Below are 27,523 nucleotides of genomic sequence, written 5' to 3'. Positions count from 1 at the left end.
ACCTTTTTAAAATTTTAATTAGCCTTTGGGAAACATCATACCAGAGTGTTCAGATGTTTATGAGATAATGGATAAATCAACCCAAGTATCCTCCCCTGCTTTTCATACTTTTGTTATCATGACCAGACCCACCACCATCTCTGGCTACGTTGCCCCCATCCACATGGCGCTGTGGAAGCTGGACAGTTTGCAGTTCAGAGCTGCTAAAAATTTATTGTGGGAAGATTACAGGGAATCAGCACATGGGTTCTGGTGAGGATTTACAGGGAAATAACCTCCATACCCGGAGAAGCAGGGGATCTTTTGGTCCAGGGTGTGTCATGCAATTCCAGGCATCAGCTGAATAATCAACACGATCTACGCAGGTGGTGTCCTGGAGTGTGGAGGACATTCCAGGGAGGAGACTAGGATGCAGAAGCTGATTCTGTGTGAGATAATCCAGGTATTAGTAAATTTCACACCCTTTCTTCCGGTCAGAACGGACAGCCTTTCCCACTTCTGCCCTCCCCTTCCGCACTGGCGTGACTGCTGTCCGTGGTGCTGAAATCTATTCCTGTCGGGACACCCATCCACTGCCTCTCTCTGGATAACGTTTTCTCATTGTTTCCCTGGACTTCCTCTCATCAATTAAGGTGGCTCTTCCTCGTCGCCTTGGCCTACTTCACAACACAATAATACAAAATATCACCAGGTGCCCTAGCTAATCAAAAGACATATTTCTTACTTTTAATATTGGCAACTCAGTCACATGTATAAAACACTTTATAGGCTAAACCAAATATGTCTGTGAGCTGAATATAATATGGGGGGGTGTCACAGATTTGGGACTTCTGTGCTAAGTGGCAGCCTAGATATATTGGCAGGAATACATGAGATGCCCTAGACCTTTCAACGTTTTGCATCTGCCAGCCAATTTACTTAGAGAGAGCTGCATTGTCCAGTATGGTAGCCACTAGTCACACACGGATATCAGCATTTGAAATGCAGCTAGTCCACATTGAAATGTGCTGTAAGTATAAAATACACATCAGACGAAAGACTTACTGCAAAAATAGAATGTAAAATATTTTATTACTTTTATATTGATTCCATGTTAAAATGATAATATTTTGGATATGGTGGGTAAATATAAACTAGTAAGGTTAATATAATCTCTTTCTTTTTCCTTTTAAAGATGGCCTTGCCAGAAAATTCAAAATTACTTGTGTGTCTCCTGTTATATTTCTATTGGATAACATTGGTTTAGAGTATTATGTAACTAAGCTAATTAACTCAAGGATGTGGATTCCATTATGGTGTTGGGCACTTAATTTTTTATGTCCCCTGTCATGGACTGTACCTTCTTACAGCCCGATTCATCACATGTGACCTTGTTCTCACAAAGCATGTGTACAGCATAGCTTATTACATGCTTATCCTTACTCCTCAGGGGAGGATACCTCTGTTCCCCATGACTCCTATGGGCAGTCACCCAGAGCTTCTCCCCATTGCCCAGAGCTTCTCCCTATTGCCCAAAGCATCAGACCCTTTCCTGCTTCTGTGTACTTGCACATGCTGTATCCTCTGCTTATAATGTCTTTTCCCACAAAGTGAGTCTTTATCATTTTTCAATACCCAGTTTAAATCTTGCCTTTTCTGCAAAGTCTCCTGGAGGTCCCCTGGCTACTGGGTCTTGCCTCTCTACTTCCATAGAACCTTAACTGAGCACCTCAATGCACATGAAATTGCAGATTTATTTGTTTTATCTCTCGCTAGGCTGGGAGCTCTTGAGGTCAGGGGCCAAGTGTGATTCGTTTTTGTAATCCTGGAACTTGGGATAAAACAGGGAATAGATGAAGTCCCTGACTTCATGAGGTCTACATTCTTTTAAGAGGTGGAGAGAAAAGATACATATAATATAGTAGGAAGTCAAACAATAATGAGTGGTATGAAGAAAAGTAAAGCAGGGAAGAGAGTGGTGGATGTGCCATTTTTGAGAGACTTGAGATGGTGACACCTGAGCAGAGTGTATTCAGCACTGAAGAGTTGCAAATACATACATGATAAATGAATGAATAATGACATCTCCTTTTATAGAAACTCCCTTCCTTTTCTCTGCCAAATATCACTCTTGTAAAGATGTCTCCTACAACTGAGCTCCCTACACACTCCAGCCCACGCCGGCCTCCTTTCTTTACTTCAAAAAGGTAAGTTCATTCATTTCTGCCTCAGGGACTTTGCACATGTTCATCCTCTTGCTTGTGATACTTTTCTCCTGGGTCTTGGCACAACTCCTTCTGCCTTATCATTCAGGGCTCAGCTGAATTGTCCCTTTGTTCCCCAAAGAGCCTCTGTCTGACTGTATTAATTTGATGTCTCTCTCTCTGCCCCCACCCCAGTTACTTTTGCCCACATCCTCCTACTTTGTTTTCTTCTGAATACCCACCATCCTCTGGAATTTAGTTGACTATATATTTATTTCCTTATTCACTGTTAGTATTCCCAACTAGAATACAAGCTCCAGGAAATCAGATTCCTTGTCCATCTTGTTCACTGCTGTATTCCTAACATGTGGAATAGAGTCTAGCATATAGTAGGGGCTTAACTAAAATTTAACAAATGAATGAATAACACATTTATAATGACCCTAAAGGCCAAGGGTCATCACTAAGCAATGGAAACATGCTCTGGTTTCTCACCGGATTGATACACACATAGCTTCTTCACTTTGGGGACATTTAGATGGTGACTTGGTACTTTTCCTGCAGCAGGACCAGATCTAGAATGCAAAAGAGATACCTCAGACTGTGGGGGTGGAGGAGGATCAGAGAGGCCAGGGAAGTTTCCCCCTTGGAGCAGCACTGGGAGCAGAATGTGGATGAGAAATGAGCCCAAGGTATGGAGACAGAAGGCTGAGGCTGGAAGCTCTTATTTGTCACTGGCTGTCTTGTATGATTTAACTGACAGTTCTTTATCCATGCAGTACAGTGACTACCAGTGTGGGCTCTGTAGCTGGAGGATGTGGGTTCACTCTGGCTCTGACATTTTCTTCCATGGAAATATGGGCAAACATTTTGATCTTCCTTTGTTTCTGTTTCCTCATCTTTAAAATGCAGATAGTGATAATACCTAGTTCACGGAGTTGTATGGACAGATCAAATTAACATATATAAATTCTGCAAAGAGCCTGGCACATAGTAAAGCATTTAATATGCATTTAGCTTGTATTGTTATTATTTTTTACTAAGTAATCCTGGATAAATTGCTTAAAGTTCTTGGATCTTGGTTTCCTTATCTACAGATTGGGAACAACCACTTCTTCCCAAGCTAATCACTTAAGAGCTCCTACATTGGAAAGAGACAGTGGAGAAAGGTGCCATTGCTGCAGCCGGAGTCTCCATTCACCTGGCCATCTCTCTGAAGTGATGGCCCATAGTAGAGCGAAGGTGTTGGTTGAGCTGTCCCATTCATTTGAGTGGGCCTGGGAACACAAGCTTTGGGAGTTTTAGGCTCATCCAGATTAGTTGCCTCAAGCTTCCTACCTCATAAGTAGTGAGTTCTGGCCGGGCTCACTGGTGGTGGCTCACACCTGTAATCCCAGCACTTTAGGAGGCTGAGGCAGGTGGATCACTTGAAGTCAGGAGTTCAAGACCAGCCTGGCTAACACAATGAAACCCCATCTCTACTAAAAATACAAAAATTAGCCAGGGATGGTGATGCCTGCCTGTAATCCCAGCTACTTGGGAGGCTGAAGCAGGAGAATCGCTTGAACTCTGGAGGCAGAGGTTGCAGGGAGCCGAGATCGCACCACTGCACTCCAGTCTGGGCAATAGAGTGAGATTCCATCTCAAAAAAAAAAAAAAAAAAAAAAGTAGTGACTTCCCAGTCAATGGAATAGGCAGAAGTCAGAAAATTGCTTGCTGGGAGAGCCACTTGAGGAATTTTAGAAACTCTGGCATCTGGCACTTGGCAGGACTAGTGAATATTCAGTGAATGAAGGCATATACATTTCAATTCAGCATTTTTTTTTTTTTTTTTTTTTTTTTTTTTGGTGGTGGAAGTTTGAAGTCCTGCTGGGGGCCTGAGCTGCTGAGATTCAATCTTGCACTTTTTGCTTTGAGTTCTGGCAGATATGAAAACTTTGGATGCTTGAGGTAGCGACTACTGAAAGGAGGCAGTGTTTGTCTGGGCTGAAAGCAGACCAATTTTCTGCCCATCATTTAACTCATACAATTTTAGGGGAGGACAAAGGCAGAATTGGGCAGATTTTCTCCCCTGGAGAAGTTTCCATTCATATCTCAGCTGCTCTAGGCTTTGGGGGCAAGAATAGAATTGAAACCAGCGCGTCCTTAGCTAAAGGTGCACGTTCAATTGCTAGTGCAGGCACAGTGCTTCATGTTGGCACACTGGGCTCCCTCAGTTAATGTCAGCTGAGTTTATTATTAAGGTTGTTATTATTAGGGACCATTCTACTTCAGCAGGAAAGAGATTTTTGGTCTAGGAGAAGTGCCAGAGTGAGGTAAGGGGAAATGAAATACAAAGGGTGAGGGAGGGTTCTGAGCTTTCTTCTGGAGTGTTCCTGTCCCTTCCCACCTCCAGCACTTACTAATCAACTCTTTAACCACATGCTGGTCCAGGTTGTAGAGCCATTTATTAATCACAGGGCACACCTGAAAGACAAGGAAATAGGCAAAAGTCAAGAGGAGGGCTCCACTAATAAAGCCTAAATGGGAGTGAGCAAGGCAAGTTCTCCCAAGCCAACCCATTCTGGGGACAACCAAGTAGATGGGTTTTGGGGGCAGACTGCCCTAGGGTCATAAGCCAGCTCGGCCACTTGGTAGCTCTATGACTTGAGTAAGTCATTGGCCTTCTCTGGAACTTAAATCTGGAAAATGAAGATGATATTGTTACCTGGAGTATGAGATTGTTTGGAGGATGAGATAAGAAAATTCATTTCAGATACTTAGCACAGTGTTTGCGTGCTTAGTGAATGTTAATTTTGTGATTACTTATCTCCATCTTACAGATAAGGAAACTGAGTTTTGGGGAGATTTATCTACTTACTTCTGGTCATATGGATGCTGACTTTGACCTGAATAATTAAATAATGTCTGTAAAATACTTCACCAGTGCCTGATTGCAGAATGGAAACTTAACAGATGCCACTCCATCTCTCTCTAACTTTCCTTCCTGGAAGATTTCTTCCCACTTCATTAAGAAGATCCAACCTCCCCCATGCCTTGAGTCTCAGCTCAAAAATGGAAGTAATCTGGGTTTGCATACTTACTTTTCGTCCCAGATCATGGGCTACTATGTTTTTCAGGTTTCTCTCTATGTTTGCCACAACAAATTTTGCTGCTGGGGCGAGTCTAAATGAAGAGGCAGAAAATATGCAGAACAGATTAACTTCTCTCAGACTCTCCTTTATCCCTATCACTTCTTTGCTCAATGTCCGTGAACTTCTTCAAGTCTACTCCTTGTTTCCATGGCGTTCCATCACCCAGCTGTGTCCTACCGCTCCAATCCACACTCTAGGGTTCTTTAAAATTAATCTTCCAATTTAAATCACCTTGCCCTTATCATTGTTACTCACCATTATGTTTTCTGTGGCTATTTTGCATCTCTCTCTGGAGATGCCTTCTTCAAATTCTATCACTTTGCTAGGCCCAGCCAACTGGTTTCCTCCAGAAAGCTCTTCTTGACCATCCTAGCCAATTCTCAGTTCTCTCCTTCCTTCTCACTTTCCCATTTCTCTGATTACCTGATGCTACAGTAGAACTTATCTCCTCTGCCAGAGGGCCAATGCTCTCATGGAAGGAACAGTGTAACATCGTTCTTTAATTGGGAGAAAGGAGAAAGAAGCAGGAAATAGCATAAAGGTGTCCTTGTGTTCTGTGTTCCTGACTCAGTCCCTAATCCTTAACATGTGAGGGTAAATCTGTTTTATTCTCAGGCAAAGGGTTTATGTCTTTATTTCTTAAAGAGTTTGCATAGAAATCAGCTATGATCTACTGCTTCCAACCTGAGGTCTCAAATTCCTTGCAAAAGAGGGACATTTTCTTTAGTATATCATGGGAGAGAGAGGTATTTGCAGAGTTTTCAGAAGGGGAGATGGGCTGTGAATCTGGTCTGGTTCTCACTTATGTTTGAGCATGTCAGGAGGACAGGACCAGGTGTGCAAGGGTGCAGAAAGCATTCCACACCCAGATCTTTCCTGAAAGAGTGAGCAACTGAGATGAATCAAAATAAGAAGAAGACAGGATAGAAAATGGACTGGTGATGACCACTGGATTCAGCTAAATGTGGATATCAGCCTTAATTAAAAAAAATTTTTTTTAAAGGGCTAGGTGTGGTGGCTCATGCCTGTAATCCCAGCACTTTAAGAGGCTGAGGCAGGTAGACCAGTTGGGTGCAGGAGTTTGAGACCAGCCTGGGAGACATGGTGAAACTCTGTCTCTACAAAAAACACAAAAATTAGCCGGGCATGGTGGCCTGTGCTTGTAATCTCAGGTATTCAGGAGGCCTAGATGGGAGCATTGCCTGAGTTGGGGAGGTGGAGCTTGCAGTGAGCCGAGATTGCACCACCATTGCACTTCAGCTTGGGCAACTGAGTGAAATCTCGTTTCAAAAAAAATATTTACAAAGAAGATTTTTAAAAAGAAATTATAAATTTAGAAGTAAACACTAAAACTCTAGTTAATAAAAGGGCAAAACCTCTGAAGACAGTTTCTCTGAAGAGGAAATATCAGAGACTAAGAAATGATGAAATTCTTTTCTACTGGTAGACAAGGTAATGAAAACAATAGCATTCGTGGGATTTTCCTCCTAGTGAAAAGAAGATCTTGTCTTAACATACCTCAGAATAATCATATTCAGCACTTTTCCCAGCACCAAGCAGGCTGAAATAAATGAATGAGTAAGACTGAGAGCCATCTATAGCAGATACTTGGGGAAGGTATGTATGTATAAAAGAATAAAGGTTGTGAAAAAGAGAATAATTGGGATTGATTGTACATGGGACAAAACTGCCGAATGTCAGCTACAGACATGCCACTTGCTTCAGTTCCATTGGTAAGGCATTTGTTGAGTGGTTTGGCAATGCCTTAAAACTTAGAAGTTGTAGAACTGTGTATACTTTTGGAATAATCTTAAAAATCTACAATAAGAACATAATTTTATTTTGGAAAAGTTTCCTGTATCAAAATGTTCTGGGTTATTTATGTTAGCAAATGTTTATCTTTTGAATTAATTTAATTTTTTTGAGACAGGGTCTTGCTTGTTGCCCCAGCTGGAGTGCAGTGGCATGCTTATGGCTCACTGCAGCCTCAACCTCTTGGGCTCAAGTGATCCTCCTACCTCAGCCTCCCTAGTAGCTGAGACTATGGGTGCCTGACACAATACCTGGCTAATTTTTGTATTTTTTGTATACACAGGGTTTTGCCATGTTGCCCAGGCTGGTCTTGAACTCCTGGGCTCAAGCTATCCACCTGCCTCGACCTCCCAAAGTACTGAGGTTACAGATGAGCCACCTGGTTAGCCCAAAAGTTTAGAAATAATCTATCAACAAATGGCCAAGCAATCCTTCTTCTTCTTTTTTTTTTGCTTAGTACTATTTGGTAAGTCTCTTTTCATGTCGATAGAATTATTACTTTTGTAAAAAGCAAAATTTTAAAGACACAGAAAGTGCTATTTATTATACACACATCACTATACACACAAAAGCCTAATTTGGTAGGGTATTGTTTTTCTGGTGACATCTTTCAGGTGAAATGTCACTGGGGACGTCATCATAACCAGCTGGACACAGAGAAAGACAGATTGAGAACTCACTGGACTCCAGTTTGGATCCAAATAGCCTCGGGCAAAAGCCTGCAGTTCCCAAAGGCAAGCTCATATCTGCCACCTACATTCTTCTCCAAATGAATCTGGACTTTTATATCTGACTGCATATTAGCTGTGAAGGGCTTCATGGTCAGGAGCCTGTAGGAGGGAAGAGGTAAGGCAGGTGGGGGAGAAGCTCAGAGCTTACTACATCCTCATTTGTTTTTAGAACTAGGGTTCTTCAAAACCACCCTGTTAAGGTCATTTTCTCATTTTTCAAAAGAGGCCATTCAGTCCTGGAGAATGGGAATGGCTTTCTCCAAGTCATGCATCCAGCCAGTGGCTAAGTCAGAGGGTTCTGCACTCAGGGAGTCTAACTAATACTTGCTACCTCTGGCTCTGGGGACAGTTAGGAAGGAAAATGTTGATTCTAAGTATGACATCTTATCAAAACTGGGAAACTGCATCTGACCTTGGAAAGTCGTTTTCTAGAGTCTCAAACTCCATTGCCTTGATGGCCAGGCTTGAAATGGAAATGAATGAAGCAGATGGGCAATTAGTTTCACAGGGAGCGGTAAAGGCTGTGGTGAACTGGAGAATGCCTGGCCTCTGCAGATGCACCATGCAAACCAGATAAAATAGATCAGTGGGTCAGATGCAGCCCCTGGGGTGATCTCTAGGCAATAGTGCCACGGAATTGGGGTCCAGAGGTGATTCTTTGCTCTTGTCTTCAGTTACATTCAATCAGAACTAAGAGAACTCATAAAGTCCAAATAAATGAAGGTGGGGGCTGTCTGGATGAGGTCGGGCGAGGAAATCTGCTCAACTCTTCTGCTTTCCCCAGAGAGGCCCCAAGCTTGGAGCACTCAAGTATTCTGCAGGCCTCTCATTCTACACATGGGGCGACTCAGGCCCAGAGAGGGTGGATGTTTTGCTCTAACCACACAGTGAGTCCGTCGCTGAGCCCTTTGGTTAGGGCTCTGCCCACATCCCCCGACTCCTGTGCAAAAGCCGATGGAGACTGCGAGACCCATAGCTGTGACTTACTGCACAATCAACTCAGACGTGAATGGTACTCGTACAGTGGCCTCCTTTCTTTGAGGGGTGCTCTCGATGGAGACTTGGAGGAGTTGAGGATTTTTCACCTGTATGCTGGGTGAAGAAACAGCACAACACAGGGAGGCTGTGGCTCCTGCTGCAGGTGGACCTCACTTTGTGCAATGGTAGGTCCCTTGCAGAGAAGAAGCTGAATATATGCAAAGATCATTACTCATTCATTAACCAGGTAGTTTATTGCAAAGTTACTATGTGTTATAAGCACGGGGAATACATCCCTGAGCAAAAAGAAGCTCTTACCTTGATGTATCTCAGAATAATCACGTTCAGCACTTTGCCCAGCACCAAGCAGGCTGAAATCAATGAGTGAATAAGACTGAAAGCCATATATAGCAGATGCTTGGAGCAGGTATGTATGTATAGGAGAATAAATCCAGTAAATAAATACATATAGAAAGTGATAGGCACCATGAAAAAAAAGGCCCTACAGGATCAGGAAGATGGAAGGTAATATTGGCAAGAGTGGAATTTCAGACAGGGTAGTCAGGGAAGGTTTATCATAGGAGGTGATGTTTGGGCAGAGTCACGAATGAAGTGAGAATGAGTCATGCAGATAGCCAGAAGAAGGAAAGGACAGGTTTAAGACAGAGCAAGGCTGGGTGCAGTGGCTCACACCTGTAATCCCAGCACTTTGGGAGGCCAAGGCAGGAGGATCAATTAAGCCTAGAAGTCAAGGCTGCAGTGAGCCGTGATTGTGCCACTGCACTCCAGCCTGGGTGACAGAGCAAGACCTTGTCTCGAAAACAAAACAAAGCAAAACAAAAAATCAAGCAACCAAACAAAAAATTAGCTGGGCATGGTGGCATGTGTCTGTGGTTCCAGCTACTTGGGAGGCTGAGGCAGGAGGATGGCTTGAGCCCAGGAGGTTGAGGCTGCAGTGAGCTGTGGTCACACCACTCACTGAACTCCAGCCTGGGAGACAGAGCAAGACCCCATCTCAAAACAATAATAATAGTAAAAATAAAGAAGACAGAGCAAGTGCAAAATCCCTGAGGCTGAAATGTGGCTGGTGTGTTTGAGGAACAGCAACAGGCTTCGTGTGGCTAGCAGGCAGAGAGTGATGCGAGACTAGTAGAAGAGGTGAGCGAGGTAGCCAGGGCCAGATTGCGTGAAGCCTTGAGGGCCAGTGGTAAGAACTTTGGGCTTGGTTCTGAGGGCGAAGAGAACACATTGGAGAGTTTGGACAAGGGAGTTACAGGGTCAGCTCCACTTCTTAGAAAGATTTTTCTGGATACTGGCAGAACAGAACGGAGGAGATGAGGGCTGGTGGGTGGAAGCAGAATAATCTGGGGCTGTAAGTCAAGCGGGGAGATAATGGTGGCTCAGACCACCAGAGGTGGAAAAAAAAAGTGGTGAGATGCCTGGGTATGATTTAAAGGCAGAAGTGACAGGGAGGGTTTGGCAACAGGCTGGAAGCAGGTACAAAGGAGACAGAGGAGCCAGGGAGGACATCATGATTTTTGGCCAGAGCAACTGGATGGATGGAGTTGTCATTAGGTAAGATGGGCTGGGCAGGGGGAGGCACAGGTTGGGGCAGGGATGAAGGTATGAGTCAGCAGTTGAGTTTTGGACATGTTGAGTTTAAGATGCTTGTGAGGCAAGGGACCCAGGTCTTCTATATTCTGGTGGCCAGTCTAACCCTAAAGCTCAGCATCATCTAATGTTAGGATTACCACATTCTTCTTGTTGCTGTTTATTACCTGTGATTGGATGCTCACTGAGGAGAGGAAGATGTGCAAACATTTTACACATATTATTTCACTTAATGTTCACAACAGCCCCATGGGGGTAGAAGCTATTATTTCCCATTGAACAGGGCAGATGTTGAGGCTTAGAGAAAGGGGAAGATTGGTGATGCTGTCACAGATGGTGAGCAGCCATCCTCTTCCCAGACAAGGGGACTGAACCCCTGTATCTTTAGCCCCTCCCCTAGCCTCCTGCCGTGGGAGTTTCTCCCAACCAGGGGATCTCAGGCCATCAGAGTTGGAAAGGCTCTTTGCAAGGGAAGGGCCTCTGTGAGGTCAGGAAATGTGGGGAGAGCTCTAACAATCCAACAAACCAGGACAGCCTGGACTGGGGGTGGTTGGTGATCAGAGACCACTCACCTAACAGTGTTGATCTCATTGGTGAGTGGAGGCCCAAAGATGTCCAGGAGGCCTGATACACCATCGAAGGCACTACTCAATGGTTTCTGGAGGCCAGTTGTCTGCAGGCTGGGAAGAAAGTCTGCCCTGAGGAGTCCTTGAGTCAAATCTGTAAAGAATGCCCCACCCCCAAACCCAAGTAGACATTTAGATGCCAAAGATCCTCAGATACAACCTTGACCTCCGAGCATGTCCTCTATGTGGCTCTGACTTGTTGTTCAGCTATTTCTGGCTTGCTGGACTGTGGGCCAAGTTCTAGACATAATCATCCAGCAAATATTCCCAGGGGCCTACTATGCACCCAGGCCATGCACCCAGTCTGTTCACCACCCTGGGCACCACCCTGATGGAGCTGGCATTCTTACGGGACTGAGGAGAGACAGATGAAAAAGTGGAGAATAAAGGGACAAGCAGGATTCCGGTGCAAACAAGTGCTGTGAAGGGGTTGGTTTCAAAGTATTTAGCAATGAGCTCAACAGGGGCACTGGTCATAGCTCTGGATCCAGGTCCTGGGCTCCCCGGGCTGTGCCAGGTGTTAACTCCATAGTTGTTTCGTTCCTGGGGAAGCTAGAGTTCTGGGGGTGAAGCTGGGATGGTTGGGGCAATGGCGGGCACCTGGAGAGTCTCTAAGCAGGAAATACTTCACAAATAGTATACCCCAAAATTTCAATGTTTTAACCACGATGACCATGCCGCTAGATATCAGTCCATCCTATGACGAAAAAATAAAAGGCAGGGTGAGGGATTCATTTACGCAGGAGGTCAAGGAAGGGCTTTCTGCAAATGTGGCATTTGAGCAGACCTGAAGGAAGGGAGGCAGCTATGTTGACAGGTAGGGGAAGAGTGTCCCAGGCAGAGGAAACAGCAGGTACAAAGGCTGGGACAGGGACCAATCCATATAGAGCTGGTTCCTTTGATGGTGGGTCTTGATAGATAAAACACAGCAAGGAGACAGGAAAGAGGGGGTGCTCAGAAAATGAGGATTAAACGATGTTGCAGTCAGGACGGCTAATAATTAATAGTGTTAATTGTGTCCCAAGCGCTTTGCTAATGAGAACTTAACTGGCATTGGCTCAGGGTTCTGCATGACCCAAAGCAGGACAGTCTCACCATTAAGGAGCTGGGAAGAAACTCCAGCCAGGACCTCCTGTGCAGAGGATGAGACAAGCAGCCCACAGAGGAGAACAAAGAGGCCGGAGACATTCAGCATCTTGGGTCAGGTCCCTGTGGAGGATCAGGGCAAAGAGGTCATTTGCAAGGACACTTTCTCAGAGGGTCTTCCCAGAGCTTAGATCTGAAGTGGCCACAGAACTCATATGGACCCATTCACCTATGTCCATTTTACAGATGGGTCTACTGAGGCTCAGGGAGGGACCTGCTTTTCCTCATAGTTTAGAGCAAGAAAGGGAGGGTCCAAGAGATGAAGTCACTTGCCCAAGGCCACACAACCTGTATTTATGCCCAAAAGCTGGACATACGGTTTTTCCCGCAGGGACACTGCCTTCCCCAGCAGGGCTGCTCATGGCTGCTGCGAGAGGCTGCATAATGTTAGAGTTATGACAATGGTCTCTGAAGACCCCCACCTGTTAGCAGCTGTGGGATTGTGGGATTTAGCGCAAGTTGCTTCACCACACGATGTTATGCAGGACACACTATCCTCATTTTACAGCAAAATGGTGGTGGTGATATGCCCTGGCTTCAGAGACAGACAGACCTGGGATGGAATCCCAGCTCTGCCACCTACTTGCTGGATACCTTAGGCTTTCCTCATCTGGAAGATGCAGAGGATCCAAACTCATACCTTCCTCTTGCTCTTGTTGTAAGCACTTAGCACAGTACCTTGCACATTGCAAGTGCTTCACAAATGGTCACCACTGGACTGATGCATCATTATGATCATGATTTTCACTTGACATTTTCAAGGGCTTACCTCCCTGAGCTGATGGGAGAGAGTAGGCTCCACAGCACAGACAAGAAGGGCCCAGGCTGAGGGACCAGGCCTGGAGTATGTGGACACTGCAGGCCCATTTACTGTGCCCGCTTGAATGGCACACTCCCTGGGCTAGGAGTGGCCCTCGGGATCTTGACACACCCTCCACACCTCCTGGAAAGGAGGTGCATGAAGATGTTTGTGTGGCTTCCTGGGACTTCAACCAAATGCCAGTGCAAATGGTCCCATTAGGACCTGAGACTAACAGGTAGAGGCTGGTAGGGACCGATTCTCTCCTTCGACACTTGACAGATTCCAAGCAGACTCTCAGCCCAGTCCCTGGTCACTATTCTCATGTAAATTCATAACCCATTTGGTTTAGCATTTTATTTTATTTATTTATTTATTTATTTATTTATTTTGAGACAGAGTTTCACTCTGTTTCCCAGGCTGGAGTGCGGTGTGGTGTGATCTCGGCTCACTGCAACCTCCGCCTCTTGGGATCAAGCAATTCTCCTGCCTCGCCTCCCAAGTAGCTGGGATCACAGGCATCCACCACCACACTCAGCTAATTGTTTTGTATTTTTGGTAGAGACGGGGTTTCACCATGTTGGCCAGGCTGGTTTCAAACTCCTGACCTCAGGTGATCCATCCGACTTGGCCTCCCAAAGTGCTAGGATTATAGGCATGAGCCACCGCAACTGGCCTGGTTTAACATTTTAATTTGGGTGTTCTGTTTTTAGGCAAGTAGAAAAATTAGAAAATGAAGATATGCACAAAGAGAAAAAAGTAAATAAAAATAAGTTCACAGAGATAAGTTCTGTTGTATCTTTTTTCGAAAGTTTTTCTTTCCATAGGCGTGCATTCATGTAACATGATGAGAAACAAGGATTGGCCTGTCATGCTTCTACAGAAGCATTTATTCAAGTAGCAGTACATCAGGACTGTCTACCTCCTTGTCTGCAGAATTTTCTAAGGTATGTATTGACCGATGTTCATGGAATGTCTCCTCTTTTGGGCTATTTTCATGTTTTTACCCCAGATGGCACCGGCAGGAATATCCTTAGGTGTTTTTCTGCATTTACCTGCCACATTATAACCCACGAAGCATTTTCTAGGAATAACCAAACCTGAAGTTCTTTTTGTTTGCTTGTTTGTGTGTTTTGTTTGTTTGTTTATTTGGTGTGTTTGTTTGTTTGTGTGTTTATGTGTGTGTGTGTGGTGTCTTGTTTTGTTTTGTTTTTGAGATGGAGTTTCGCTCTGTCACCAAGGCTGGAGTGCAGTGGCACAATCTCAGCTTACTGCAACCTCTGCGCAAGCCACCACATCCGGCTAATTTTTTTTTTTTTAATTTTAGTAGAGACAGGGTTTCACCGTGTTGCCCAGGCTGGTCGTGAACTCCTAAGCTCAGGTAATCTGCCCGCGTCAGCCTCCCAAAGTACTGGGATTACAGGCGTGAGCCACCGCGCCCAGCCTGTTTTTATAAGTATTGAAGCATTCTCTGTTTTCATCCTTCTCACCCTATCCCTGAACCCCAAATGAGGGGTTGCACAGTCCCTATGAAATCTAAGTTCAAGTTCCATCTGCAGAGTTCTGGTTTTGATCACCACAGAGTATCTTGCATCAGACTAACACTCCCAATTAAAGTCAACTATAAGAGATGGAAATCTGTAAAAACAAAGGAGGACATCCATGAGCAACTACATGGGCACAATTTGAAACCCTGTGATTCTTGAGAAAGAGGCATCATTCAAGGCGGGCTCCATATTCACCCCAGCTTTTGCCTGAGGTCATTTTCCAACATGTCAACCAGGGTCCAAGCAAAAAGAGCTAGTCTTACAGGGATGAGGGGACAGAAGTTGGAATTTGGGGCTACCAGAGTGGCTGGGACTTGAGGGGCAAAAATCCCAAAGAGGAAGTTCCCCAGGGAAGGAGCCTTGAAATCTCAGCTTTTTAAGCTGCACCCTTGCAGTGCGGGACTGTCAGCCATGTGGCAGAAAATAGCAGGTGAAAGTTAAAAAGCTGAACAGAGACATCAGCACATCCACTGTGTGATGCTGGGGAAGGAAGCGCTAGTTTGAGGTGGGGCCCCTTTGATGGGAGGAACCTTGGTACACATCTTAAGCTCTCAGTGAAGACATAAAGCACTGTGCTCTAGGAGAAAGGGCCACACCCTAGAAATAGTCTCCCTCTAAAAGTAAGAACAAGACCAAAATAGTTCTACTTAATAAAACACAAAGCTAAGCCTAGGCAGGGTCATGATCCATTTCTGCTCTATCTTTCTGCCATCTTCGTTTCTGGAAAAAAGATAATGTCATTTCACCACCATGTTCAGCATCCAATAAAAATTTACAAGGCATGCATGCTTAAAAAATGACCAAGGGACTAAAGGCCAAGAAATTAAAATATACGATATAATAAACCCACAGGCAAGTCAAATATTCAAATATTGAGCAGACAACAGGGCAAGAAACCAACAGAGGATAAGGAGGCCCGAGACCTTCAGCATCTTGGTGCAGTACCCGTGGGATACCAGGTAAGTACAGTCAGCTTCAGGGTCACTCTGAGAGGTTCTCTATGGAGCTAAAGGAGATAGGGGGGAAGCAAAGGAGTCATTTGGACTCATTCTTACCCACCCAACACCCATTTTTTTTTTTTTTTTGAGAAGGAGTCTTGCTCTGTCACCCAGGCTGGAGTCAGTGGCACGATCTCGGTTCACTGCAACCTCTGCCTCCCGGGTTCAAGCGATTCTCCTGCCTCAACCTCCCGAGTAGCTGGGACTACAGGTGTGCTCCATCATGCCCAGCTACTTTTTGTGTTTTCAGTAGAGACAGGTTTCACCATATTGGCCAGGCTGATCTCAAACTCCTGACCTCGTGATCCTCCCACCTCCGCCTCCCAAAGTGCTGGGATTACAGGCATAAGCCACCGCACCTGGCCCAATACCCATTTTACAGATGGGACACTGAGGCTGGGATCAGGGTTAAGTTTTCCTAAGGCCAGCTGTAGTTAGTGGCTAGCACCTGGCTCTCCCGTCTTTTAGTTTTTCATACTTTAATCTGCATCTCACTCAAAAAGGTTACTAGGAGAATTCAGGAAGCATTTTGAAAATTGTTTAGCCTAGTGCCACTAAATAGAAGTTAATTTTGGATTTGCAAATTAAAGTTCCTTTTTATCCCTCCCTGGTTCTGACAGTGAGTACCCTTGGAAGACTCACAGACAGTCTGAAGGAGGGGAGGGTGGCCAGGGAGCATCTTTCCTGCTGGGTGTTGGAGGAGTCCCCCAATTCCTTACAACATCCCAATCTTATGAGACAGTTATTGACATGCTTCCTTTACAGAGCAGGAAACGGAAGCTTGGAGAGCCAAGGGCACATGCCCATTCTTCCCTCTTTATTTACAGAATCCTTTTATTTTTGAGGGAAGAAATGTGCTTAACAAAGAAATTATCTTTCCCAACCTTCTTTGCAACCAGGCATGATCAATGAGATATAAATGGAAATTGTAGGTCGGGGCTTCTTAAAAACTTCTCTAGAGTGGCTGACCCAGTTGCAAATTGCATGCTTTTGTTTTCCTCTCCTGCTTTTTCCTGATTACACATAAGACATGATGACTGGAGCCCAGCAGTTATCTTACTAGCAGGAAGATGAAAGCCACATCCTAGGGGTAGCCAAGGAAGGAGATGGCAGGCTCTGCCAGCCTAACTCTGGGCTTCTCATCATGATTGAAGCCACGATTTTTAATGTTCTGTGCTAGAACCAAACACAATTGGTAATAACTGGTAACATGTATCAAAAGCTTTAGTCTGGTTCAGCATCTGATGAAGAGGCTGGTTGGAGAGTGCCATTGCCTTGTGCTTACCTGGATTTCTCTGGTGTGCTGTCGAGACACTCTGGCCTCTGTAGGTTGATTCCCGACGACTTTGTAGGGGGGCAGACTGTATAAATGGCAAGTGATCCCATTGCTGGGGGAGACGTGGCACTGGGTGATGGACAGCTAGGAAGCTGATGGAAAGCCCTTGATTTTACCACGCCTATCCAATACCTCCAAAGCAAACATTCCTGCTTGGAAGGCCCGGGGGAATGTCAACAACATATATGAATCTGTACATCACGAATGCCATCAAATGGAGAGGTGCAGAGAGTGTGGAGAGCACCGAGAGGGGCTGCAAGTGGGAAGGTGGTGTGCAGGAGTCACATTCACATCCCTGCTCCGCTCTGAGATGCTTTTCTCATCTGTACAATAAGTGAGATGGGCCTGGTGACTCCGAGGAAGGAAGCCACTCGGTCTTCTGTGAGTGGGGAGGCAGAGGGTGTCCTAGCTTCTGTTTACTGGTCTGTGGTCCCAGACCCTTGAATTCTAGCATGGCACTGCCCATTTCTTGCTGTTTGATGCTGGACAGCTCCCAAGCCCTTTCATGGTCTCCGTCTCTCCATCTATAATAATAGTAGCTCACATTGACAGGCAATTTTCACAAATGCATCCTTATCATCTAAGAACTAATTCACCTGATTTTACAGATGAGGAAACTAAGACTCAAGAGAAGACAAATCTTGCCCAAGGTCCTAGAGCTAGTGTATAACAGAATCAGGATTTGAATCTAGTTCTACATTCTATGAAAGCTTGTAACCTTCATACTACATCACGATTTCCTCCTTTTAAAGCAGAGCTGTGGTTTCCTTGTAGGGTAGGGGTAACTGTTCTCTATCTCACTGAAGATGTTTGTTCCTTGAAGACTTCAGAACAGATGTGCTCAACCATTTGAAAGGTTGGGACCCCACTAAAGCCTTAATTGCAAAGATGTCTTAAAACACGTGCATGGTTTGAATGCATGTGTCCCTCCAAAATTCATATGTTGGAACTTAAACCCCAAAGTAGTGGTATTAAGAGGTGGGGCCTGTTGGGCCCAATTAAGTCATAAGAGTTCTGTACTCATGAATAGGACAGTGTCCTTATAAAGGTGGCCTCAGATAGCTGCCTGGCCCCTCCACTTCTCTTCTGCCATATGAGGACACAGCATTTGTCCCTTTTTGCCCTTCCATCCTTTCTTTCTTGTGATTGCAGTGAGAAGGTGTCATCTTGGAAGCAGAGAGAAAGCCTTTACCAGACACCAAGTCTGCTGGCACTTTGATCTTGGACTTCCAGCCTCCAGACCTATGAGACGTAAATTTCTATTATTTATAAATTACTCAGTCTAAGATATTTTGTTATTGCAGCAGGAACAGGCTGTACTTTCTTGATGGTGGGAACAAGTCTAGCCCTTTTCCCCTCTCAGTCCCTCCAGCCCCTGCAACAGGTGTAGCAGGAACATATTCCTTGCATGCTGAGGTTGGAGAGGCACTGCTTAGGTCACCTCTGAATTGCTCAGCACAGGCTTGGCTCAGCTAGATACCCAACAACCTTCCTATTTTTTTTTTGAAAATGCATTTTTTTTCTTGCATGCACTAACACAGAAATAAGAGTCATGTCTAACAAATAAACTTCTGTCAAATTTTGGCATCCCTTTTCAGTTTTTTCTCAGTTCCACTTTTTTGCATCATTGTGATTCCAGCTAAGCAAATTCTTAGATCTGTATTCCCACCCAGCTGGAAACTACAGCTATTTTCCATTTTTAAAAATGCTCAGAAAGCAGTCTGTCGAGTTGGTGTAACAATTAACTCCCCTAATTTGAGAACTTTGGCTTTTCCAGTGTTATTAAATTTATTCTATTCCCATCCACAGAGCAAATATTTACAATAAAGGTTTCCATCTGCTGGTAAAGATGTAGTGAAATATGTACACGCTATCATTGTAATGTAAACGGAAAGATCCAGTTTGGTAAATATTTCGTGATGTGTTCCTGGGGTCACAAAATGTTCCAAGGCATAGAGTTAACAATTTGGATCCTGAAATGTTATCCTGTATAAATCAGGCAGACATTGGAAAGATCCATATTAATGGGCAGCATTGATTTAACTGAATAAAGGCTTCAAAAGAGCCTGCACTAGAGTTGAGTGCTTTACTCTCTGGATAACCTCATGTCCACTTAGGTTTTGCCTTCATTCTTCCCACATATCCCCTTATGGTAGGTGTCCCTCTCCCTCCCAAAGCATCCTCCTCTTACCCAAAGCCTCCTTCATGGGACATCACCACCTCCAGGAAGCCCTCACCACATCCCCACTTTTACATTCTGGGCTTGGTGAAAAAGAAGCCAGAGCAGGTCCCAGGGAGGCTCACAGAGGGGAACGCCCCCCCCCCACCCCACATTGGCCACATCAGTCTTCAGTGGGTCCTGGTGATCTTGGCCCTAGCCCCTCCACAGCCTGGAGTCATGCACCTAGGAGCCATGCATTTGGTTCATAGTCCATCAATTTTGTCCTCCATTATCTGTCTCTGGTTAACAGAAAATAATGCAGGTCTCCTATACCCCCTAATCCTGGTTTGCTAGAATTTTCCTGCTTACTCACCCATTCAGCTGCCCCAGAGATGGTGTCCATGTACAGTCAAGAAGAGGTTCATTCATTTATTCGCTCATTCAGTCATTCATTCATCATGGGTTATTTGCTTGCACCTTTGCTAGGCACTAGAGCTGTTGAAGACTGAAGCACCTGCCCTCAGGCAGATGGGCAGAGGGGTGAATGAGAAAAGTGGAAGCCACGCTATTGAAAGCTGATGATTTTTGAGTGTACTCTCTGCATTGGACGCTGGTGACAAGGTAGCTTGGTTAGACCTGCAAGTCGAGAAATACAGTGTCTCATTTTTGGAAACATTAAGGAGCAGTCCCCACTTAGCTGGGCGGTGACTCCTGAGCAGTGAGTCTGGAAGGTTGAGGAGGATTTAACCAGCAGATAAGGGAGAAGAAAAGGTGTCCTAGGTGGTTGGTACAGCATGGACTAAGGCTTGGCACCGACCCGAGTTAGTTACTGCCCAAAAGAAGCCCCAAATTTTGAGCACCTCCTTGTGTATTTTCTGTGGGAGGTGGGATTGCCACAAATTATAATCAGCAAGGAAAATTCACATCCTTCATCTTTGGCTAGCCGGGAAAGCTATGGAGGAGATGAACTTCGGATTAAATGCAATTTTGCCTCTGACCAGCCATGTGGCCTCAGACAAGTCACTTCACCACTCTGACCGTGAGTTGCCACACCTATCCAAAGACTCATTCACTGGATCACTCAGAAAAAATCCGAATTCAATGAGATAAATGTGTATGAGATCCACTACAGGATTTCTTCCCCACCTCACCACTCCCACAGGTTTTAAAATTTAACACATTGTAATCAAATAGTAGCAGCAGTAAATAAACACTTTGAAAAACAAGCAAGTATCCCCCTGTATCTGGAAGAATATTAAGTCGAAGTATTCTACATGATAGAAGGGAGAACTGACAATGTCCATGGTTAGACAATTCAAGGACATCTTGGAGATTTCTTTTTTTTTCTTTTTTCTTTTTTCTTCTTGAGGCACAGTCTCACTCTCACCCAGGCTGGAGTGCAGTGGCGCGATCTCAGCTCACTGCAACCTCTGCCTCCCGGGTTCAAGTGATCCTCCTGCCTCAGCCTCCCAAGTAGCTGGGATTAAAGGCATGTGCCACCACGCCCGGCTAGTTTTTGTATTTTTAGTAGAGATGGGGTTTCACCATGTTGGCCAGGCTGGTCTCGAACTCCTGGCTTCAAGTGATCCGCCCGCTTTGGCCTCCCAAAGTGCTGGGATTACAGGAATGAGCCACTGTGTCCAGCCCAACTTGGACATTTCTAAAGCCATTTCCAAAAAATCAATGGCAACATGTTGGGACACAGCTACTTCAAATGGCAAAATGTCTATATCTACATTGGTTTTTATTAGCAGAGGTCAAATTGTACCTGTATAGCATGACATTCTTGTCTTTAGCTTTAAAAGAAAAAAAGCCTTTTCCATTTGCACCAGTTTGAAATATTTCTGAAATAAGCCTCCCTTAAAATGGATTAGTACAGTACTTATTCATATGACAGAGTTCATCCATGTAGTAAAAAGACAAATACAGGCCAGGCGCGGTGGCTTACACCTGTAATCCCAGCACTTTGGGAGGTCAAGGCAGGTGGATCACGAGGTCATGAGATTGAGGCCATCCTGGACAACATGATGAAACCCCATCTCTACTAAAAATACAAAAATTAGCTGGGTGTGGTGGCGTGTGCCTGTAATCCCAGCTACTCGGGAGGCTGAGGCAGGAGAATCACTTGAACCTGGGAGGCAGAGGTTGCAGTGAGCTGAGATTGCGCCCCTGCACTCCAGTCTGGTGACAGAGCAAGACTCCATCTCAAAAAAAAAAAAAAAAAAAAAAAGAGACAAATACAGGGCTTCGTGGGCTTTTTGTTGTTGTTGTTTATTTGGTTAATTGTAGAAAATGAGAGAGAAATACTCACAAGCATGATCTGTTTAACAACTGTTTAACTCCTAGGTACATCAGAATGCAAAATATAGAATGCCCTAAAAGAGACTGACGAACAGGCATATAAAATTGCAGTGAAGCCTGGGATCAGCTCAGTTCCTGCCATCCCTTTAGCATTCCTATGAGGAGGTCTTTCTCTCCTCCTGGAGCATAGACCTTCGACCTAATAGAAAGGAACCTCAGAAAGGCAAGGCCTTCTGATAAAACACTCCTCCAGTCTTTGCATGGGACATTTTATTTTTAATTTAAAAGGATCAACTGGCCTTGGTCAGTCTTAGGAAGGGAGGTATCACTTAGGTGAAAATATCTGGGGAAACTTTAAATACCTAGCTCCCTCTTCGCGTATTTAAATCAGACTGACTTTAGCAGTTCTTACAAAGAATTCCGCATAGCTATTCAGAGCAGTCACTCAAGTTTTGGTTCCCTTTTACATAGCTGCATTTGGAGATACGCTATGTGAGGCATGTTTAGGAAAAGAGAAACACAGCCGGGCATGGTGGCTCAGGCCTGTAATCCCAGCACTTTGGGAGGCCTAGGCGGTTGGGTCACTTGAGGTCAGGAGTTCGAGACCAGTCTGGCCAACATGGCGAAACCCTGTCTGTACTAAAAATACAAAAAATTAGCCAGGCATGGTGGGTGCCTATAATCCCACCTACTTGGGAGGCTGAGGCAGGAGAATTGCTTGAACCTGGGAGGTGAAGGTTGCAGTGAGCTGAGATCACACCACTGCACTCCAGTCTGGGCAACAGAGCAAGACTCTAGTCTCAAAAACAAACAAACAAAGAAAACAAACAAACAAAAAAACCCACTTATACCTGGAACTGATATTCTTCCAATTAACTTTTAGTCTTGTTGGTAAAGGCCGTTCCCAGATATCACTGCCTGTTAGCAGTGGGTTCACAGAGATGCTATAGAGATGGTGTTTCCGGTAGACAGTGTCCAGGTTCTTGGCGTCTTGAACAAAGAATTGGACAAAACGCACAAACAAAGCAAGAAAGGAATGAAGAGATTTATTGAAAAGGAAGTGCACTCCACAGTGTGGGAGCAGGGCCGAACACGGGCTCAAAGGCCCTGTTACAGAGTTTTTGTGAGTTTAAATACCCTGTACTTGGGGTACGCCCTGTGTAAATGAACAGGATGAAGTAAAGTTACAAAGTCATTTACTCAGTGTAGGCCCTATGGAGAGGACATTTCCTGTCATAGCTGAAGTGTGAATTGGCCTTATGTTCCCTGTCTCCAGACCCTATTTTCCTGTTTCATCAGTGCTGATGGGTACAGTGATTTGGTCAGTAAAGGTGAGCAGTGCTGTTCTGGGGCCTTCCCGCCCGTCTGCTCATCCTTACACATCTGAACATAGCAGTCAATCAGATGAAACCATACTTGCCACATAGGACAGAGTGCAATCTGAATTTACCATCTTGGTATTTGATTGGAAGATTAGTTGGTCCAGCTGATGTTTTAACAGATATTGTTAGTAGGTCGTCTGAATGGGAGCTATCTCTAATCAAGGAATTTCCTCCTGGTGCCTCTTTTAATTTCTCTTTGGCTCTGTGGACATATTTCCCCCGTACCATCCTGTGGGAGCTCCTGCAGGGCCTTGCCGGACATGCACCGCCTTTGGGCACAGCTCCTCAGCGACCCTGTGGTCTCCCTGCTGGCTCCGCGTCCCTTCCCTGCCATTCCTGGAGGGCTCGAGACACCGCAGGGTCATGGGAGCAGGGTCACCGTGGCAAAGACAGGTGGCCACTAGAGCTGGCTGGGGTCAGAGAAGGGTTTGTGTCCTTCCTGGATGTCAGTGGGAACCCCAAAATGAGTCCATCTGGGGTATCTAAAATGGTGGAGGAGGGGTAGGGGATGGGGTTCTTTCTCCCCAGGTCCGAAAACACAGATGGCAAAGTCCTTCACAGACATGGTCACCCACAAATTGCCTACCCCAGGCTCCCCATCTGCAAGCGTGGGGAATCCTGAGGCTGCGCCCCGGGGTCCTGACCCTCACTGTCCTCAGTCAATACCAGTTGCCTACTACAGGGTTTCTTTTTTCTTTTTTTTAAGACGGAGTCTCACTCTCTCACCATTACAAATGTTGTCAGCATTGCTAATCTTGTACTTGGGTTTAATTATTAGCTTTTTGTTTCAGGTTTTTTGTTTTTTAAATTCCCATCATGAATACCCCTATGTCTTTGTGTTTAAATGTATCTGTACTTAAGTTTTTTGGACAGATTCCTGGAAGTGAAGCTAACTGAGTCTAAAACCTTGCCTCTTTCAGCACTTTTCATGACCTAGTTTTGCCTTCCCTGGTGGCTTAGAGGGGTGGGTGGGGTGAGTGGGTCCTGTCATTTTTTTTTTTTTTTTTTTTTTGAGATGGAGTCTCACTCTGTCACCCAGGCTGGAGTGCAGTGGCGTGATCTCCGCTCTGCAAGCTCTGCCTCCCGGGTTCATGCCATTCTCTTGCCTCAGCCTCCCGAGTAGCTGGGACTACAGGGGCCCGCCACTACGCCCGGCTAATTTTTTTTTGTATTTTTAGTAGATACGGGGTTTCACCACGTTAGCCAGGATGGTCTCGATCTCCTGACCTCGTGATCCACCTGCCTCGACCTCCCAAAGTGCTGGGATTACAGGCGTGAGCCACCGTGCCCGGCCTAGGGTTTCTTAACACTAGTGACATTTTAGGTTGGATGCTTCTGTTGTGAGGGGCTGTTCTGTATATTATGGAATGGGTAGCACCACCCCTGGCCTCTGCTCATGTGCTCTCCTGGAGTAGCACACACCTCATCCATTTGTGACAACCAAAAATATTGCCAGTGTGAAAGGAAAATATCGATGAGAGCTTTCCAATGGGCAGAAAATGAAGAGAAAAATCTTCCCCTCCCCCTCCCCTCCCCCTCTCCCTCTCCCTCTCCCCACGGTCTCCCTCTCCCTCTCTTTCCACGGTCTCCCTCTGATGCCCAGGCGAAGCTGGACTGTGCTGCTGCCATCTCAGCTCACTGCAACCTCCCTGCCTGATTCTCCTGCCTCAGCCTGCCGAGTGCCTGCAATTGCAGGCGCGCGCCGCCACGCCTGACTGGTTTTCGTACTTTTTTGGTGGAGACGGGGTTTCGCTGTGTTGGCCGGGCTGGTCTCCAGCTCCTAACCGCGAGTGATCCGCCAGCCTCGGCCTCCCGAGGTGCCGGGATTGCAGACGGACTCTTGTTCACTCAGTGCTCAATGGTGCCCAGGCTGGAGTGCAGTGGCGTGATCTCGGCTCGCTACAACCTCCACCTCCCAGCCGCCTGCCTTGGCCCCCCAAAGTGCCGAGATTGCAGCCTCTGCCTGCCTGCCACCGCGTCTGGGAAGTGAGGAGCGTCTCTGCCTGGCCACCCATCGTCTGGGATGTGAGGAGCCCCTCTGCCTGGCTGCCCAGTCTGGAAAGTGAGGAGCGTCTCCACCCGGCCGCCATCCCATCTAGGAAGTGAGGAGCGCCTCTTCCCGGCCGCCATCACATCTAGGAAGTGAGGAGCGTCTCTGCCCGGCCGCCCATCGTCTGAGATGTGGGGAGCGCCTCTGCCCCGCCGCCCCGGCTGGGATGTGAGGAGCACCTCTGCCCGGCCGCGACCCCGTCTGGGAGGTGAGGAGCGTCTCTGCCCGGCCGCCCCGTCTGAGAAGTGAGGAGACCCTCCGCCTGGCAACCACCCCGTCTGAGAAGTGAGGAGCCCCTCCGCCCGGCAGCCACCCCGTCTAGGAAGTGAGGAGCGTCTCCGCCCGGCAGCCACCCCGTCCGGGAGGGAGGTGGGGGTCAGCCCCCCGCCCGGCCAGCCACCCCGTCCGGGAGGGAGGTGGGGGGTCAGCCCCCCACCCGGCCAGCCGCCCCGTCCGGGAGGGAGGTGGGGGTCAGCCCCCCGCCCGGCCAGCCGCCCCGTCCGGGAGGGAGGTGGGGGGTCAGCCCCCCTCCCGGCCAGCCGCCCCATCTGGGAGGTGAGGGGCACCTCTGCCCGGCCACCCCTACTGGGAAGTGAGGAGCCCCTCTGCCCGGCCACCACCCCGTCTGGGAGGTGAACCTAACAGCTCATTGAGAACGGGCCATGATGACAATGGCGGTTTTGTGGAATAGAAAGAGGGGAAGGGTGGGGAAAAGATTGAGAAATCGGATGGTTGCTGTGTCTGTGTAGAAAGAAGTAGACATGGGAGACTTTTCATTTTGTTCTGTACTAAGAAAAATTCTTCTGCCTTGGGATCCTGTTGATCTAGGACCTTACCCCCAACCCTGTGCTCTCTGAAACATGTGCTGTGTCCACTCAGGGTTAAATGGATTAAGGGTGGTGCAAGATGTGCTTTGTTAAACAGATGCTTGAAGGCAGCATGCTCGTTAAGAGTCATCACCACTCCCTAATCTCAAGTACCCAGGGACACAAACACTGCGGAAGGCCGCAGCGTCCTCTGCCTAGGAAAACCAGAGACCTTTGTTCACTTGTTTATCTGCTGACCTTCCCTCCACTATTGTCCTATGACCCTGCCAAATCCCCCTCTGCGAGAAACACCCAAGAATGATCAATTAAAAAAAAAAAAATAATAAAAAATAAATAAATAAATAAAGGAAAATATCTTGGGCCCCCAAATCACTAAGCTAAAAGGAAAATTCTAGCTGGAAACTGCACAGGGCAAACCTGCCTCCCATTCTATTCAAAGTCATCCCTCTGCTCACTGAAATAGATGCATATTGTGATTGCCTCCTTTGGAAAGGCTTATCAGAAACTCGAAAGAATGGAACCATTTGTCTCACCTACCTGTGACCTGGAGGCCCCTTCCTTGCTTTGAGTTGTCCCCGGTTTTCTGGACAGAACCAATGTACTTTTTACATATATCGATTGATGTCTCATATATCCCTAAAATGCGTAAAACCAAGCTGTGCCCCCATCACCTTCAGCACGTGTCGTCAGGACTCCCTCAGACTGTCATGGGCACACATCCTCAACATTGGTAAAATAAACTTTCTAAATTAACTGAGACCTGTCTCAAATTTTCAGGGTTCATACCAGACATTACCAAACGTTCCCTGGAAGGCAAAGTCATCATCAGTCTAATACAGTGTCTGGCATGTAGTAGAAACTTAACAAATGTCTATTCTTTCCTTCCCTCTTCGGTTATGGAAGAAATATTAATTTCTGTCCTGTCAGAGTAGGAAGAACCTTCAGGGATATGGAAACAGGGGTCTGAGAGAGGAAGTCGGCTGCCTAATGGTCACACAGCATGTGATTGGCAGAATGAGTTAGGTACAATGTAGACAAAGCAGACTTAGCAAAAAGACCCCAACATAATGGTTTAAATAAGCAAGTTCATTCCTTTCTCCCTTAGGAGCCCAGGGCTGAGTGGTCTGGGGCTGCTGGAGTAGCTGTACTGTACTCAACACAGAGCTTCCACCTCTGGGTCCAGGGCAGTTGCTCCAGTTGCTCCCATTTCTAACTGCAGAGGAGGGAGAATGCCAGGAGGAAGTTGAGGGAATCCCCTTCCTTTTAAAGCCCAAAGTGGAATTTGCGTAATTAGTTCTGCTTATTTGCCATTGGCCAGACCTTAGTCACATGGCCACAGTTAGCTGCAAGGGAGGCTGGGAGATGTGGTCTCTGGCTGGGGTCCGTGTGTCTAGCCAAAACTTGGGGAGAGAAGAATGCACAGTGGGAGTTAGTTAGCAGTCCTCCCTCAGAGAGACAAGGTAGAAACTCAAGATCTCCTTGGGCCACGATTATTCTACCATATTAGTGTTTTTATCAGTCAATCAGCAAACCTGAGTATGGCAGTCATAACAGCAGTTTCAGTGTGTAGAGGCCAACGTTTATCCTGCTGTGCTTACTTGATGTGAGGCCCTGGTAAAACACTTTCCACTCACTGACTCTTCATTTAATCCTCACAAGCCCAGTGAGGGAGATTTTACTATTAATTCCATTTGACAGGTAAGAAAGCTGAGGTTAAGTAACTTGCCCAAGATCACACTGCTAGAAAGTGGCAGGGACTGACTCGAGCTCAGATCTGCCTAAGTCCTCAGTTTTACCCTGTGTCAAGCAACTCACAGTCATAACCAGAGCTGAGGTCTTCAGCAGAGGGGCTCAGGAGAGGATTCAGCTTGCTGGTCCAAGGCTCTCTAGGCAACTTCAAG

The 27,523-nt window shown here is 46.2% G+C and overlaps 1 protein-coding gene across 1 annotated transcript; it reads right to left on the bottom strand.

The window, feature by feature from the left end:
• On the bottom strand, window positions 1-16,887 carry LOC100610148 (putative BPIFA4P protein). Its single transcript, XM_016937281.2, has 9 exons — window positions 16,851-16,887; window positions 12,171-12,284; window positions 11,022-11,169; window positions 8,848-8,952; window positions 7,810-7,959; window positions 5,267-5,348; window positions 4,586-4,649; window positions 2,679-2,758; window positions 1-424 (listed from the first exon to the last, which is right to left on the bottom strand). Exons 2-8 carry the CDS (start codon window positions 12,268-12,270, stop codon window positions 2,718-2,720), a joined length of 690 nt encoding a protein of 229 aa, XP_016792770.2. The 5' UTR covers window positions 12,271-12,284; window positions 16,851-16,887; the 3' UTR covers window positions 1-424; window positions 2,679-2,717.
• Between the last annotated feature and the right edge of the window lie 10,636 nt (window positions 16,888-27,523).

This window comes from Pan troglodytes, chromosome 21, assembly GCF_028858775.2.
Source record: "Pan troglodytes isolate AG18354 chromosome 21, NHGRI_mPanTro3-v2.0_pri, whole genome shotgun sequence".
Classification (NCBI taxonomy): Eukaryota; Metazoa; Chordata; class Mammalia; order Primates; family Hominidae; genus Pan; species Pan troglodytes.
This window is presented reverse-complemented; position numbering and strand designations above follow the sequence as displayed.